This window comes from Trachypithecus francoisi, unplaced genomic scaffold (genome assembly GCF_009764315.1).
Source record: "Trachypithecus francoisi isolate TF-2019V2 unplaced genomic scaffold, Tfra_2.0 Lachesis_group14, whole genome shotgun sequence".
NCBI classification, from domain to species: Eukaryota; Metazoa; Chordata; class Mammalia; order Primates; family Cercopithecidae; genus Trachypithecus; species Trachypithecus francoisi.
This window is the reverse complement of record NW_022681459.1, coordinates 46,017,527-46,032,922: the sequence shown is the minus strand read 5'-3', so window position 1 is coordinate 46,032,922 and position 15,396 is coordinate 46,017,527. Positions and strand designations below refer to the sequence as shown.

Here is a 15,396-nt window from a genome sequence, read left to right as displayed (position 1 = left end):
ATAGAAATGCAAATGAATTGTGTCCATTGGAATGCAATTGATTATTATCCTCAAGTTATTGACCACTTTCGTATCTACTTGTAAATGAATGCCAGCATTTCTGTTTGCCTGCATGTCTATGTGTGGTGCTTAAATTCTCCTTTGAACCGGTTGTGCCATTTTCCTGGTTCCATCATTAATTAATGCTTTAAATAAAATCTCTGACGGGTGTTCATTCTGTAATTGCACGAGAGTCATGATTTTGCCTTTATTTAAAAATTCTCCTTTAACAGTAACTGCCCAATAAGGAAAGGTCAAATTCAACAACGTGAGATGGGAGAGTAGAGGGACTGGGTTTGGATGATATTTGGAATGGAAATTGTTTTGTCAGTAAGTGTGCATTTCTGTTTTCTGCAGAGTTTCATCTTTTTTTCTCTCCCCCATCTCATTCAAGCAGGTTGCCAGCTCTGCTGTCATCATTTGGGGGTGGGTACAAGCCATGCACAGAACTGACAAAGATCCCTGGTTTTCTGATATTTTAAAACTAAGACCCTGGCTATGGCACCACCCTGGGGGTACAGGTGGGAGCTGGGCTTGCTCAATATCTGCCTTATGTTATGTTTTCCTCTAGCCCAACGGAATGGGGATTGGAAAAAGAAGTTACATTGATTTACAGAAAATAAACAGCTGTGATTTCTTGCAGACTCCTGAGCTGGGGGACAGGGTTCAAGCCTGCCATAGGACTGGTCATGATAGCCTGAATTTGTGTCTCGTTTAAGCCTCATCCGACCATGAGACTTTATTTATTTATTTATTTATTTATTTAGAGATGGAGTGTCTCTGTGTTGCCGAGGCTGGAATGCAGCGGTGCGATCTCGGCTCATTGCAACCTCCTCCTCCCGGGTTCAAGCAATTCTCCTGCCTCAGCCTCCCGAGTAGCTGGGATTACAGGCACCAGGCCACTTTTTTATTTTTAGTAGAGACAGGATTTCACCATGTTGGGCAGGCTGGTCTCGAACTCCTGACCTCAGGTGATCCGCCCTTCTTGGTGCCCCAGAGTACTGGTATTACAGGCGTAAGCCACCACACCTGGCCCATGAGGCCTTTTACAATAGAGAGAAGCAGGGATCGGAGAGAGTAGATAATTCCCCAAATCCTCTCAGCAAGTGAGATGCGCCAGCCTGAGCCCAGAGCCTGTGCACTGCATCACAGTTGCCAGAGTTCCCAATGTTAGCAGCATTGGCACCCTGAGGGGAGCTTCTGAAATGCAGGTGTCTGGACCTTCCTTCCCTGAGATTCTGACTCAAGACCTAGTAAGACCTTTTACGTGAGGTAGGGCCCAGGACTCTGCATTTGACCATCAACCATGTGGATGCTGACGTATAAGCAGATTTGAAGGAATTCTACTCCACTGGTTAATTATAGCACACGGAGGAAAGCAAAAATGCTAGACAAGAAGTAGTTCAGAAAACACATTGCAAACAACATTCAAGGAAAAAGAAGCATCCAACTGGGTCCCAGAGGGTCCAGGAGACAAACCAGTGACATCAAGGTCACCCTGGGCTGTCTGGATGAAGCAGGAAAGCCCTCAATTTTCAGGCTGGCAGGACTCCTGGTACCTTTCCATTTTACACATAGGAAAACTGAGGCTTGGATCAGGCAAGTGACTTGTTTAAGGTCCAACAGCTAGAAAAAGGCAGAGCAAAACCTACCATTTAGGAACCCTAGATCTTGGGCTACTTTCTCTACACTCACACACTCATTGACTCCCTGATGCATTTCATGTGCTCCTTCATTCATTGACTCTTTCACTGAGCTTGTGTTAAGGTCCTGTTATGTTCCAGGCACAGTGACTTATTAAATAAACACTTACTGAGGATCTACTATGTGGCAGGTGCTGGTTACTTAAGATATGAGGAGCTCACGTTTTATACATGGGTTTGGAAACACGTGTATGAAAAAACCAAACAGGCCGTGCATAATTCCTCATGCCTGTCATCCCAGCATTTTGAGAAGCCAAGGCAGGAGGATTGTTTGAAGGCAAGAGTTTCAGAGGAGCCTGGACAACATAGCAAGACCCCATTTCTACAAAAACAAAATTAAAAACATTAGCTGGTCATGGTGGTGCTTACCTGTAATCCCAGCTACTCAGGAGGCTGAGGTAGGAGGATTGCTTGACCCCAGGAGATTGAGGCTGCATGAGCTATGATCACGCCACTGCACTCCAACCTGGGTGACAGAACACACACACACACACACACACACACACACACACACGACAGAAAAACCACCACACTACCAACAAAAAAAGCCAACAAAACAAACAAAAAACAATTACGCAAACAGCAAAAAATATCCCATTGCTTTACAGTTGACAACTCACTTTGAATACACATCATTCAATTCTCACACCCACCAACTCTGTGGGCAGAAAAGAAGAGATACTCCAATCCCAAATCAGCAGATGAGGAAACTGAGGCCAGAGGGGTGAAGCAGCTTTCCCAGGTCCCACTGGGAGTGTTGGCTCTGTGGCTTCAGCCCCACTGCTCCCAAAGCCACCTAGTGGAGTTCCATTCCCAGGGGTACAGAGTCCCTGGGCATGCACAAGAAAGGCTGAGGGGCAGAGGAGAGTCCAGGGGCATGGAAAATAATAATAATTGAGGCTCAGTATGTGATGGAACCATTCTAAGTGTCTTGTCAATCCTCAAATCACTCCTCCAGGGAAGCTTCATTGCCTCCTTTACAGAAAAGGAAATTTAGGCTTAGAACTGTGTAGGAACTCGCTCCAGATCCCACCGCCAATACTTAGCAGAAGAGGGGCTCTGCCTCCCACAGATGTGCCAGGAAACTCATTGACATATCACAGACATTCTATAAACACCTGTAAAATCCAGGAGTGTAAACCACTCACCTTTTCTGCCACCACTAGCCCTCCCCTGGGAATTCGTCAAGACTGTTCTCAAAGACAGCTCCATCAGAAGCTGAAGAAAATCAGCCTCAAGGAATATCTAGGGCCAGATTCTTTGCCCTGGGTTTGGGGAAGAGGGCATGCCTGCCAGCACCTGTGGCTCATTGGTTTCCTCTGGCTGTGAGCCTGCTCTATCCATGCATGGGCAAGGTTGCAAGTGCCAAGTAATTTATACTGCCCTAGGAACAGTCCTCAACCAGTCCCAGGTGGGAGTTGGTGTATAAATACCCCAGCTCCTTTTCCCCGCAGAAGTACTTAATCTATGCCACTCCCAGAGTTCCCAGTGAAACTAAGCTCTGGTTGACAATGATAACCTACTCCTAATGCCCCTATTAAAGGTTGTCTTCCCTTTCCTCTCTGACTCCCTGCCCCTTTCCTAATGGTGCTTCCTGAGATCACCTTCCAAATAAACTCCCACTGGTTTCCTTGTCTCAGGGTCTGTTTCTAGGGAGGCCCACCTGAGAGAAAGACCAGCGGCACAGTGACCACTTACAGATCCACCCACATCCCAGTGAACTGTGTGGCCCATCGTCCCTATCTTTAAAATACCTTCTGTAAATTGTCAGACATTAAGTATTTCTGGCTTGAGGCTATACAATCACTTTCACAACCACTCAACTCTGCAAATGTAGTGAAAGTAGCCATCGACAATATGTGTGTGTGGTTGTTTTACAATAAATGTTTATTTATAAAACCGATGGCCAGTTCCAGGGCTATAGTTTGCTCAGCTACAGGATCAAACATCTTGAACCATTCAAGGCCTTTCACACTTCAGCCTCGTGCTTAAATATTTGTCAACTCCTCACCAGGTGCATTCAAAATCCAATATAGGCTTTTACCAGAGGAATTTCAGAATCTCTTCTTTTGGAGAAAATCACCAGTTACTCCACAAAATAATCATTTGGTAAAGCAAACAAACATCTTTTCCCTCCCAGGATTGATCTATATGGTTCATGCTGGAAATATGTTGTCTCTCCCTGTCTCACACTCCTCCTCATTTTCCAGGAATAGAACCACTGCTTCCTCTTGCTTCCTTTACAGTTTCCTGATGTAGCTGATCTCACTGCCAGCCACAGGAGCCACATGTAACCCAGACCTGGCCAATCAAAGGCATCCTTTCCCCAGGTCATGTGATTGTTTCAGGGAGAAGCACATGACCCATTCTGGACCAATGAGAATCTTCCCTAAGATTTTTTTCCTCTTGGTGGGTTACTAAGCAAGGGGTGTACCAGTTCAGGAAGGTGGATGGCCATCCCAGGTACAATTTGAGGCCTATTTGAAGAATGAAGCCAAGACAAAAAGAGAGAAGGATAGCCCTCATGGAGTCAGGCAACAACATCAAAGCACCTACTATGTGCCAGGCTCTGAACTAACTTCTGGTGGTCCCAGCATGAGTAAACTCCAGTGTTCCCTGCTTTCAAATGGCTCAGAGACTGGTGAGGGAAGATGATTAGTTAACCCACAATGACAATTCAGTGTGACAAGCACTCTTACATGAAGAGGTCTATGGGAGAGATACCAAAGTGCAGGGTTGGCCAGGAAGGTTTCTCAGAGGAGGCGCTACTTGAGCTACAATTGGAAGAATGTGTTGGTCCTAGCCAACAGGAGGACCAGCATTCCAGACAGAAGGAAGAGCGGGGAGGAACTTGGCAGCAGTGTGGACTGGGGCACTTACGTGGAGCAGTGGGCTTGGAGGCTGCAGACCTGGGCAAGGGCCAGGCTTTCTGGGACTTGTGCTGGTAAAAGTGAGACTGTCCCAAGCTGTCTTTGGGAGAGCTCCTCAAGGCTGTGGCTTTGAAGGTGCATTTGTGCTGCACTCACCACTGCACCCACATAACTCTGATGGGCTCCTCTCTCTCTCTCTCACTCTGAGCCTGGCTTTTCCCAGGAATCCAATAGCTGCCGCTGAGCCATGACCCTTCTAGACTCTTTTTCCCCATGCTGAGAAAGCTTCTTGATGTTGCCAGGAAAAAGACCTGGATGGGGGACTTTAGAGCAGGAAAGAGCATCTGCAGAGGACAGATGCTTCAGCCTATGAGAGAAAAAGGAGGAAAATGGAGAGAGATGACTTTGGCTTTGATTACTGGAAAGAGAAGCTGACCACTCGCTGGAGAGGAAAAGGAAAGGGAAGATTCAGAGTTGCTTCCAAACCTGGCCATCTTGCTTTGGAGAAAACCGAGTTTGCTAAGTCTTGGATTGGCTGGAGAAGAAGCTCAGCTATGGGATTCTGGCTCCTCAGTTGCAGAGAGGTTGGGGACATTTGGGGCTTTTGTGCTGGCTCTTAAACACAGAGGTGGAAGAAGCTAGGGATGACTGAGAACCCAACTTCTCCAATTTACCTCCCCAAACAGAAATTTGCTGGGCTGCTGAGGAAGCAGAGTTGGAAGATGTCAATTTCAATCCTGCTGTGACCCCTCCTGGCCACCTTAGGTTCCCCTGTTTTATCCCTTAATCACCCCCTGCATGTGTGCATCATCAGTTTTCTCAAACCTGGTATCATTTTCATTGCTGGGCTCACCTACTGTCTCTCTTCTGGGCTCTGAGCAGGCTCCAGTTGCCCTAGAGCCCAGAACTCAATATTTTATTCATAAATGAATAATGATCATGCAGGATACTCTGCCAAATTATAGTCATTTCTCTTGGCCTCAGTCTTCACCTCTGTCAAGTGGGAATAATAATACCTTTAGCTGCCTGTGCATGTCTGGTGCATATCTGGGCTTCAGTATTTGATGGCAGAACAAATGCCCCAATGCTTTAGAAAAGGGATCCTGTTCTGCTGATTTACTTTGTTCATTATCTTTGACATCAAGAGGGATGTGGACATGCTGAAGTAGGTTCCTCTGCAGTTCTCATCTTCCTTTCACTTATTCGCACATATTGAGCTCCGTCTGTGCCATAGGTGCTTTCCAAACATAATTTCTCAAGCATATAGTCCCAAGTTGGGTGCCCAAGAAGCATAGTGAGGCAGAGTTTACCATGCGTGTCATTTATTAGGAAGAGTCTTCGGATTGACACCCACAGAAGGGAGGGAAGAGGGGAAGTGGGTGGAGGGAGAAGTTGAGTCACCATGCAGGCTGAACAACGGCCTCAGCCAACAACATGGGCAGCCCTGGAGCTAGAACAGCCCTTCAGTGCCATCCAAGCCTTTATAACTTACATGGATGAGTCATTGGATGAAGCCTCCAATCTCCACATGGACGTAACCTCAGATGAAACTGTGGAGCCGGGGCCATCCCTTAAAGGGCCAGTGGCTAAAGCGAGCACTCCCAGACGCTGGGACAATGAGGCTTTCCTCGAAGAGGGATCCGAGCAACACCTCTTAATGTCCAGTGCACAACTGTCCCCAAAGGAGGGTACTGCTACCTCCACATATGGATGAGGTCACTGAGGTTCAGATGGGTAAACAGTCTCACTACAGAACACACAGACAGGAGCTGCCAGGACCTCCCAATTCCATCGCTTCCTGTGTCTCTCACCAATGCCCCTGACGCTGCGCAGACCTGCGCCAAGCAGCCAAAAGCACAAACCCCGCGCCCGAGTCACTTCCCGTCAGCTGGCAGGCCTGCCACCCAGCGCCTCGCGGCTTTGCCTGGAGCCCGCCAGGCGAGGTGGCTTCCCTGCCCGAACCCATCCATCCGCTTGTGTTTATTCTGTGCGCAGCCAACAGCTGCCGGGAGCTGGGCCTGCCAACTCTGCTGCGTTCAGGGATGCGTCTCTCCACCCATCTCAGAGAGCTCTTTCCTGCTGGCTCTTTCTGGGAAGCCTGGCTTATTTTTATTTTTCTCTTTCTCCTTCCCAGCGGTGTAGCTGGATTTCAGAAGCACTTGCAAGAGTTGGGGGGAGGGAAGTGGATACAGCATCCAAGATGTTGAAGGGTGGAGAGTAGCTACAAAATTTCTACTTCGGACCAAACACGGTGGCTCATGCCTCTAATCCCAACACTTTGGGAGGCTGAGGTGGGAGGATCGCTTGAGCCCAGTAGTTCGAGACCAGTCTGAGCAACACAGTGAGACTTCATCTCTACAAAAAATAAAAAAATCAGCAGAGCATGGTGGCGTATGCCGATGGTCTCTGCTACTTGGGAGGCTGAGGTAGGGGAATGGCTTGAGCCAAGAAGGTCGAGGCTACAGTGAGCTATGATTGTGCCACTGTACTCCAGCATGGGCAACAGAATGAGACACTGCCTCAAAAAAAAATCTACTTTGGATTCTAGTTCACTTTCATTTTTCATTTATTTTTCTTTTTTCTTACCAACATATGGCTTTTTAACGTTACAGGATAAGGGCTGACAATGACTGGTTTATGAGTGTGGGTTTGGAACATGAATTTGCAAAGGAGACAGCCTGGGCATTCTGATCTCTGTTTTGCTGTGTGACCTCGGCTGGGTGTCTTTACTTCTCTGAGTTCCCAATTCCTCATCTGTGAAGTGGGTTAACGATCCCATTTCTCAGGTCCATTTGGAGGGCTGAATATGAGAGTGTTAGGAAAACTACAGTGGACCAAATAGGTGCTGAATAAATGAGATCTTGTGTCATGATTATTACCCTTGTACTTTCTCTAAGGAGACTGGTGATGGGCCTGTCCTCCACTGTTCTGAATACTCACTCAAGTTGGTATTGCACTTCGTAGTTTGCTGCACAGGAATTGCATCATCTTTGAAGATGCCACGAATATTCTCCAACCTGCAAAGCAAACCTCTTCTCACACCTTTCATCCGTCTCTGGCTGACCAATTTCTCCCTGTCCTTTGGCTTGGGTTCACATATCACTTCCTCTAGGACAGTGGTCAGCCAGCTTATTCTGTACAGAGCCAGACAGTAAATATTTTAGACTTTGTGGGGGCACACGGTCTCTTGCCACAACTCAACTCTGCTGTCAAAGTGCAAAGAGACACAAACAATACACCAGAATGAGCATGGCTGTGTTTCAATAAAACGTGATTTATGGACACTGAAATTTGAATGTCATATAATTTTTGAGTGGGATCAAACATGATTTTGATTGTGTAAAACCATTTAAAAGTGTAAAAACCATTCTTAGCTCGTGAGCTGTGTGAAAGAGGCAGTGGGCCAGATTTAGCCTGGGGGCAGCAGTTTGCTAAGCCTTGCTCTGGGAGGTAATTGCTGGTCAGCCCCTGTCCTCTAGGGAGGCTACATTAAGGGCCTTTCATCAGGGTTTCCACATCACAGCACTGACAACAGAGCATCCTAATTACCTGTAAACTCCTCTGTGGACCGCCAGCTCCTCCAAGGAAGCACTAGGTTTCATTCATCACAAAACCCTCAGCACCAGCACATAGTAGGTAGTCAACAACTACATATTAAACAAGCCCATGTGTGGATGAATGAACGTTTTAAGCAGCTCCAGGTTGCAGATACAAGCTCCATTTTACAGATGTGGAAGCTGAGGCTCAGAAAAGGAAAGGGATTTTCTCAACATCACGCAACTGCAAACATGACTGAGCTGGGGTTCAAGCTCCCAGAAGAAGAATGTTAACTGAGCCATTGCTATGTGCCAGACACAGTGGTGCTTGGGGCTTCATACACCTCAGTCCCCACGAACTGGGCACCCACTGTGTGCCAGGACCTGCCTGGTTCATAGCCCTTTAGGTTCAGAACATTGGATTCCTCACTCTGAGAGCACCAGGCTTGATTACCCACTGTTGAGTTCAAAGAACAATTCTGGAATGAGGAATTCCTACCATACCTGAGCTAAGCACTTTTCAGATTTAAGTCCTTCATCCTTGCTCACCACATCCCAGAAGTGCAATCTGCAAATCAGCTTAAAAAGCAAATTAATTAATTTTTTTTTAAAAAAAGAAAAAAGCAAAAAGCAGTGACAGCCATCGCAGCTGCAGCAACAGCAGCATCTGCTGGGTCAGGTTATCCATCCACAATAATCGATGGCTCATCATCCAGCCATTTCCCTCCTCCAAATACACAAATGAATAAAGAAAGGGTCTGGGGCCTGCAGACAACGGAAAGGACACGCAAGGCAAAGTTGCCTCCGGCTGGGAAAAAGTCACCTCCCCAGAACGATGCCCACATCGGCTCTGCTGCGGAGGTGGGAGACACTGGAGGTAAGTCCCAGACTCAGCCAAGAGGGCTGCAGCCCACAAGTCCCCCGCATGAGATGAAGGCGGGTAAGCAGGAACTCCAGCTGTCTAAGGCAGGCCCTTGCTCTCAGTGGCTCTCCGTGGTGTGTTTGATTCCTAGCCCAAATCGAGTGCCCCAGCGGCCCTATTTTATTAAGCAGGCCCAAGTGGCAGGAGGCTTTGGTAGGAGAATGAGGCACTTTCCCGCTCATGCTGGCTTCTGGGCCAAGCCCCTTGGCTGCACTTCACAGGCCCCCAGCTCAGCCCCCTCGGTGAAACCATTGCAAATCCACTTGTTGACGGTAGCCTGGTTGTAAGATTTAATGGTGGAATAATATTTACACAGCAAACTCCTCCAGAGGTGTCCTAAACACCGTAAACGGGATTTTTGGAGCTTAATGAGAGTTAGTGGACTCAAGACAGGATAATGTGGCAACTGGTGGCCCTAATCTGATCTGGCCTCTGCTGCGCAGTTAAGACTTAGTGGGCGGAACTGTTTTCAGAGTGGGCAAAAGTTGCTTCTGACCCCTCCCTCCTCTCCCTTTTTTCCCCTGTGAACTTTGAAACAGTTTTAGCACCCCATGGCCTGCAATGGCTGCATCTCAGCTGCTGTCCATGCCAATAAACCCCACACCCATGCCTATGGGTCCGGCGATGGACCTTTGAAAGGGTGTTAGGAGAAGGGTGGGCAGGAGGGAGAGGTAGACTTAATCACTTCTTCTTCTCTCTCTTTCTCTGTTTTTTTTTTTCCCTGAAAGCAGCACAGAATATACCTTTTTAAAAAACCCTGGATTCTAGTGTCAATATCAGAATTAATTTCATACCCATGGATCGAATGGGCTTTAGCCACCATTCAGTCCTTGATCCACACCAGAGGCAGAGCTGCATCTAAAAAGGTTCAAGAGTCATAGGTTTAAATCTTGACTCTGCTACCTCCTAGACAACTCACTTCCCTCTCCAAACCTCAGTTTTGTCATCTGTCAAATGGGTATGATGGACAATACCCATCACAGGGCTGTGTGGCAAGCATATGACTAAAGCATAGAAGGAACCTAGTACAGGATTTTACAGAGTAAAGAGTTAATAAAGACTAGTTTAGAAAGGCTTTTTGACCTCAGTTTCCTCATCTGTAAAATGGGACTTCTATTATCTACCTCTAAGGATTAAATGAGATAAACTGGTACAGCATAGCCTGGATCAGGATCTAGAAGTCCAGCCCCCAAGCCAATGCCAATGTCTCTTGTCTTCAGTTTGTTGTAATTGACTGACATCTGATATGTTATTACAGGAATATATACCCCCAGTATCAGGACGGGATCTTCAATGGTTGGAGAATTCCTTTACTTTCCCATAACCACAACCAGATCATGAGCTCTGCTACCCTATTTTTTTTTTTTTTTTTTTTTTTTTTTTAGATGCCACATCTCTCTCTGTTGCCCAGGCTGGAGTGCAGTGGCATGATCTCAGCTCACTGCAACCTCCACCACCTTGGTTCAACTGATTCTCCTGCCTCAGCTTCCAGAGTAGCTGGGATTACAGGTACCCGCCACCACACCAAGCTAGTTTTGTATTTTTAGTAGAGATGGGGTTTGGCTACGTTGGCCAGGCTGGTCTTGAACTCCTGAATTCAAGTGACCCACCTGCCTCAGCCTCCCAGAGTGCTAGGATTACAGGTGTGAGCCACTGCGCTCGGCCTGGCCTTGAGCTCTGCTTCTTTATACAGGAAGAGTACCTGTGAAGACCAGATTACCTAGGACTGGAGAACCAGGTGGCCCCTGGTTCCTTTAGGAGTCTAGCTGGGTAGTTCCGGTAACCCAGAGGTACACAGTTGCTTGGCACTTGCATTTGTGGGTTTTGACTGACAACAGGTGGAGAACTCTGGCCAGTGCAGTTCTGGATGGGAAGGGGCCTTGCTAGATCCAGGCTGCCTCAGCAACCTAGGTGGGAGCCCTCTAGGCACATTGTGTGGTGGCTTAGCCTGGTTTTTGAATCTTTCCCTTATTAGCTATGTTTCCTGTTAGCCTCACTAGCTTGCAGTTGCCTCCTTCGTAAGATAGGGAAAGAATAGCTTCCATCTCACAAAGTTGCTGTGAATTTGAATAGGTTGGACCATATAGAGTTCCTGGAATAGAGTGTACTTCACATGACCCCAGTGTCCTCAAGTCTATCAGCTTAACGTATGAGATCTAAAAGAAAGAACAAGATGCCCTTTCACTACCTCCAACTTAGAAAATCCCAGAGAAGGCCTCTGATTGGCCTGCCCCAGTCATATGACCATCCTTTAACCTGATCACACATCCAAAGGGCTGTCTGTGGTTACACAACAAGGGTTTTTATCTTAAGATAGGGAAGGTGGACACATTTTCTGAAAAGAGAAAAATGGTAGTCATTAAAGATCATTTCAATGACTCCATGATTTTGGATACAATTTGCAAACATCTGAGTTCAGTTTGAAGTCTGTAAAATGGTCACAGAGATGTCTACACTATATTGAGTTATTTTGAAGATAAAGCCAAAGAAACCATGGATCACAATGCCCGGCACATTTTAGTTCAGCTCAGTAGATGTTTGCTGAATCCAAATGTTATCATCTTGGTAAGTTTGTGTTACTGTTACTGGTCCCAGGAGATCTTTAATAATTAGTAATTATGTAGAAATAAGGAATTATTTACTCAATTATCTTTTTATAGATGTTCAAAGACAAATATACACACATACATATATATATGTATATGAGAGATAAATTGATAAATCTATATGTGCCCTAGAAGTGCTTAAGATTAATTTTTCTTTCATATTATTGGTCTGAAAAAAATCAAATGGGGCAGGGGTAAAGCTAATAAACATTATATTAAACTTACATGGGTCCCAGATCCTCCCTTTTTAATCAAAATTTTATTGTAAAAGTATTCACACAAAAAACTAGGAAGAAGTTTATAGCAAATATATGTATACCCTCCACTTAGATCCCACCATTGGTTAGCATTTATATACTTTATTTGCAATGTCTGCCCATCCCTCAATCCACCTATTGATCCATCTTAATTTTTGATACATTTCAAGCAAGCATTTCAACAATGCAACGCCAATATTTATCTATAGCTTTTTATGTAAAAAGCATATACATGTATTGAAATGCATACATCTTAAAGGTACGTACATTGAATTTTGTCAAATGCAAACATCTGTGTAGCCCAAACCCACTCCAGAAAGTTTCCTTACTCTCTTCCCCAATCAATCCTCGTTCTCACACCCAGAGTTAAGCACTGTGCTGGTTTTTCTTTCCCCCACCACTGATTAGTTTTTTTTGTTCTAGAACTTCCTGTAAGTGGAATCACACAATTTGTACTTTTTTGTTTCTAGCTTCTTTCATTCAACGTAAAGTTTTGGAGACTGGTTTTTGTTTTTGCATGTAGCAGTACTTTGTCTTTTTCACTATTATGTGGGATTCCAATTTATGAATATACCACAATTGATTTATTTATTCTCTTGTTTATGGTCATTGGGTTATTTCCAGTTTGAGGCCACTATAAATAAAGCTTCTATAAACATTCAGATGCAAACCTTTTCATGAACATTTATTTTTATGTCTCTTGGTAAATACTTAAGCATTGAATTGCTGGGTCAGAAGGTAGGACAATGTTGAGTGCTATAAGAAACCACATAAGATCTTTCTCCAAAATTCTAGTATCATTTTACATTCCTGCTAACAATGTATGAGAGTTCCAGTTGCTCCACATCCTTGTCAACATTTGGCGTTGTCAGTCTTTTTCATCTTATTCATTCTTGTGGGTGTGTAGTAGTCTCACTGTGTGTGTAGACCTCTTTAAAAAAATCAGTGCCAAATTCTCATCCACTTCATAAAATGCCTGAACTGGAAGGACTTTAACTTTTAGATGAGGAAACTGAGGCCTGGAGAGGAAAAGAGACTGACCCACCATTTCACAGTGTATTAAAGGTAAAGCCAGATTAATAACCCAGGCTCCTGACAGCTGACCTAGGACTCACAATAAGAATGTGTCATTAAATTGAGCATGTTGGCCAGGCTGGTCTCAACCTCCTGACCTCAGATGGTCCACCTGTCTTGGCCTCCCAAAGTGCTGGGATTACAGGCGAGATTGATTACTATAGCAAAGATGGGCAGTGCTAACTCCAGAAGATATATGTATTTTTGCTCTTTCCCTTCATTTTGTTTCCAAACTTTGGTCATCATGCACCACATATTCCCCTGAAAGAGATGAGTGTCCCCCGAGGAAGGCTAGAAGTCCAAGAGCACTGGTGGGAAGAAAAAGTTTTGTAGCGGGGAAGGATCTTTTCTCAACACTAATCATTCAGGGAAGACCACCGGGGTCCCATGAGAACTGCCTGGTTGTTTCTAAGATCAACTGGAAGTGGATTTCCAGGCCAAGACAGAGAAGAAGCCTTAGATATTACTTCATCCAGAAGTTTCTGTAGACAGACCATGGCTTGGATTAGCTGTCTAAATTTCACCCGCTATATGGAGATAGGTGGGGGAAACATTAATATGCAAATTCCGGGGTCTTACCTGTAAGGATTCTAGTTCTATAGATCTGAGAGAGAAACCCAGAAATCCTTCCTTTAAAAAGGTTCCATGGGAGTTGGAGGGCTTTTAGGGTAGTGAAATTATTCTGTACATTATTATAATGGTGGATACATGTCATTATACATTTGTCAAAAACCATGGACTGTACAGTACCAAGAGCGAACCCGAATGTAAACTATGAATTTTGGTTGATAATGATGTGTCAATGTTAGTTAATCTATTGTAATGATGTTGATGGTCGGGGAGGCTATGTTGGTGGGTGAGGTATAGGTGGGAACTCATGAACTTTCTTCTCAATGTTGCTGTGAATTTAAAACTGTTCTAAAAAATAGTACATTAGAAAAATAGAAGCTCTATGGATTTATGCAATCATCAATAATTATAACACATTTCCCTACCCAAAACCGTTCCATGGTTTCTCAGTATCCTCACAACAAAGCTATGCTCCTTAGCCTGGTCTCCAGGGCCCTGTGAGGTCTGGCTCTGCCCTTCTCCCCATCACTCCTTACTCAGCACTTCTGAACATCTCAGTCCTGGGATAAACTCATTCTCATTCCAGAGTCTTCGCTCAGGCTGTTCTCTCTAGAAGCATTTTTGCCCTCACTTCAGCATCCCCCGTTTGCCAAAAAAATTCGTATATGTTCATCGGGTCTTGGCTTAGGTGTCACCTCTTCCAGGTATCCTTCCCTGATTGTCCCTGGCTGAATCAGGTGCTTTCCTTGGGCTTCCACAGCACACACACCCCACCCACTTTGCTTCCGCCAATTTGGCACTAATCACTCTCGTGTTTAACTGTATTCATTTCCCTCTCCCCTGAAATGCTATCAGCCCAGTGAGGCCCAATAATTTCTTTACTATTAAATCCTGAGTGTAAGCACAGGGCCTAGAACATAGAGGGTGGTCAAATCATGTGGATTGAATGGATGACTGAACCCAGTGGCTTCCACATCCTTTCAGTCCCTCCCCTCTTAAATCCTGTTTCTCTGCACACAAAAGTCTTGATGGTGGCTGAGGCATCCTGGCAGATAGCTGGCTTCATTCTCATGGCCATCCACTTCAGACCTATTTCTCCGTTAGGTGAACAAGATCCCACAGGTCCCTAATTAGCACTGTGGACTTCTGGAAGCTGCAACATCTCAAGAATGGTGAGGTGGAGTCTGTTCCTGGGGCATCCTGCCATGTCCCCTGTTAGATAGAAGAAGAAGGATTATGCAGCTCATGTCAGCAGCTCCTCACTGTGCTGTCAAAGCAAGGCTCCCAGGTGAGCTGGCACAGGTGGTAGAATCAAGAGTGAAGAGGAGCAGGAACAGATACGAGCTAAAAGCCTGTCCTGCCCCTTGTTCCATATTCCAGGTGCTCTCCAAGTCCTTGGCGAGCTGTTTAGGTAGCAGGTTCTATAATGGCTTTGAAAGTAACAAGTGAGTACGGGCCATTTACTGGGGAAACTATGCCCCAGGTCCTCTATTCGGAAGAGTACCTTCTGATCGGGCCACGATCTCTGCAGAAAGACTTACCTTTGGGAAGCTCTTTTGCTTCCACTCCCTCATTACAGCCTTTCTATGACTCTGTAAGTGGTACAGAAAGTAAGGCTCAGAAACTAGAATGGGTTTCCCTGATGCCACCCAATGTATCAGTCCAGGCTCCACACAGGAAACAAAATACAGTCTAGGTATCTTAAGCAGGAAGGGATTTAATACACGGAATCCAGGACATATAAGACCACTGGAATGGCAGAAGGAGCAAGTTCTAGGTTAAGTCTCCTAGAATAACTCCCAGAATATACAGAGCAAAG

General features: G+C 45.5%; 1 protein-coding gene across 1 annotated transcript; it reads right to left on the bottom strand.

Moving 5' to 3' along the window:
• Positions 1-14,505: 14,505 nt before the first annotated feature.
• On the bottom strand, positions 14,506-15,151 carry LOC117096539. The gene is given in 3 exon segments (XM_033233952.1): positions 14,506-14,774; positions 14,777-14,789; positions 15,119-15,151. Coding segments are annotated over 3 exon segments (315 nt in total).
• Positions 15,152-15,396: the final 245 nt, after the last annotated feature.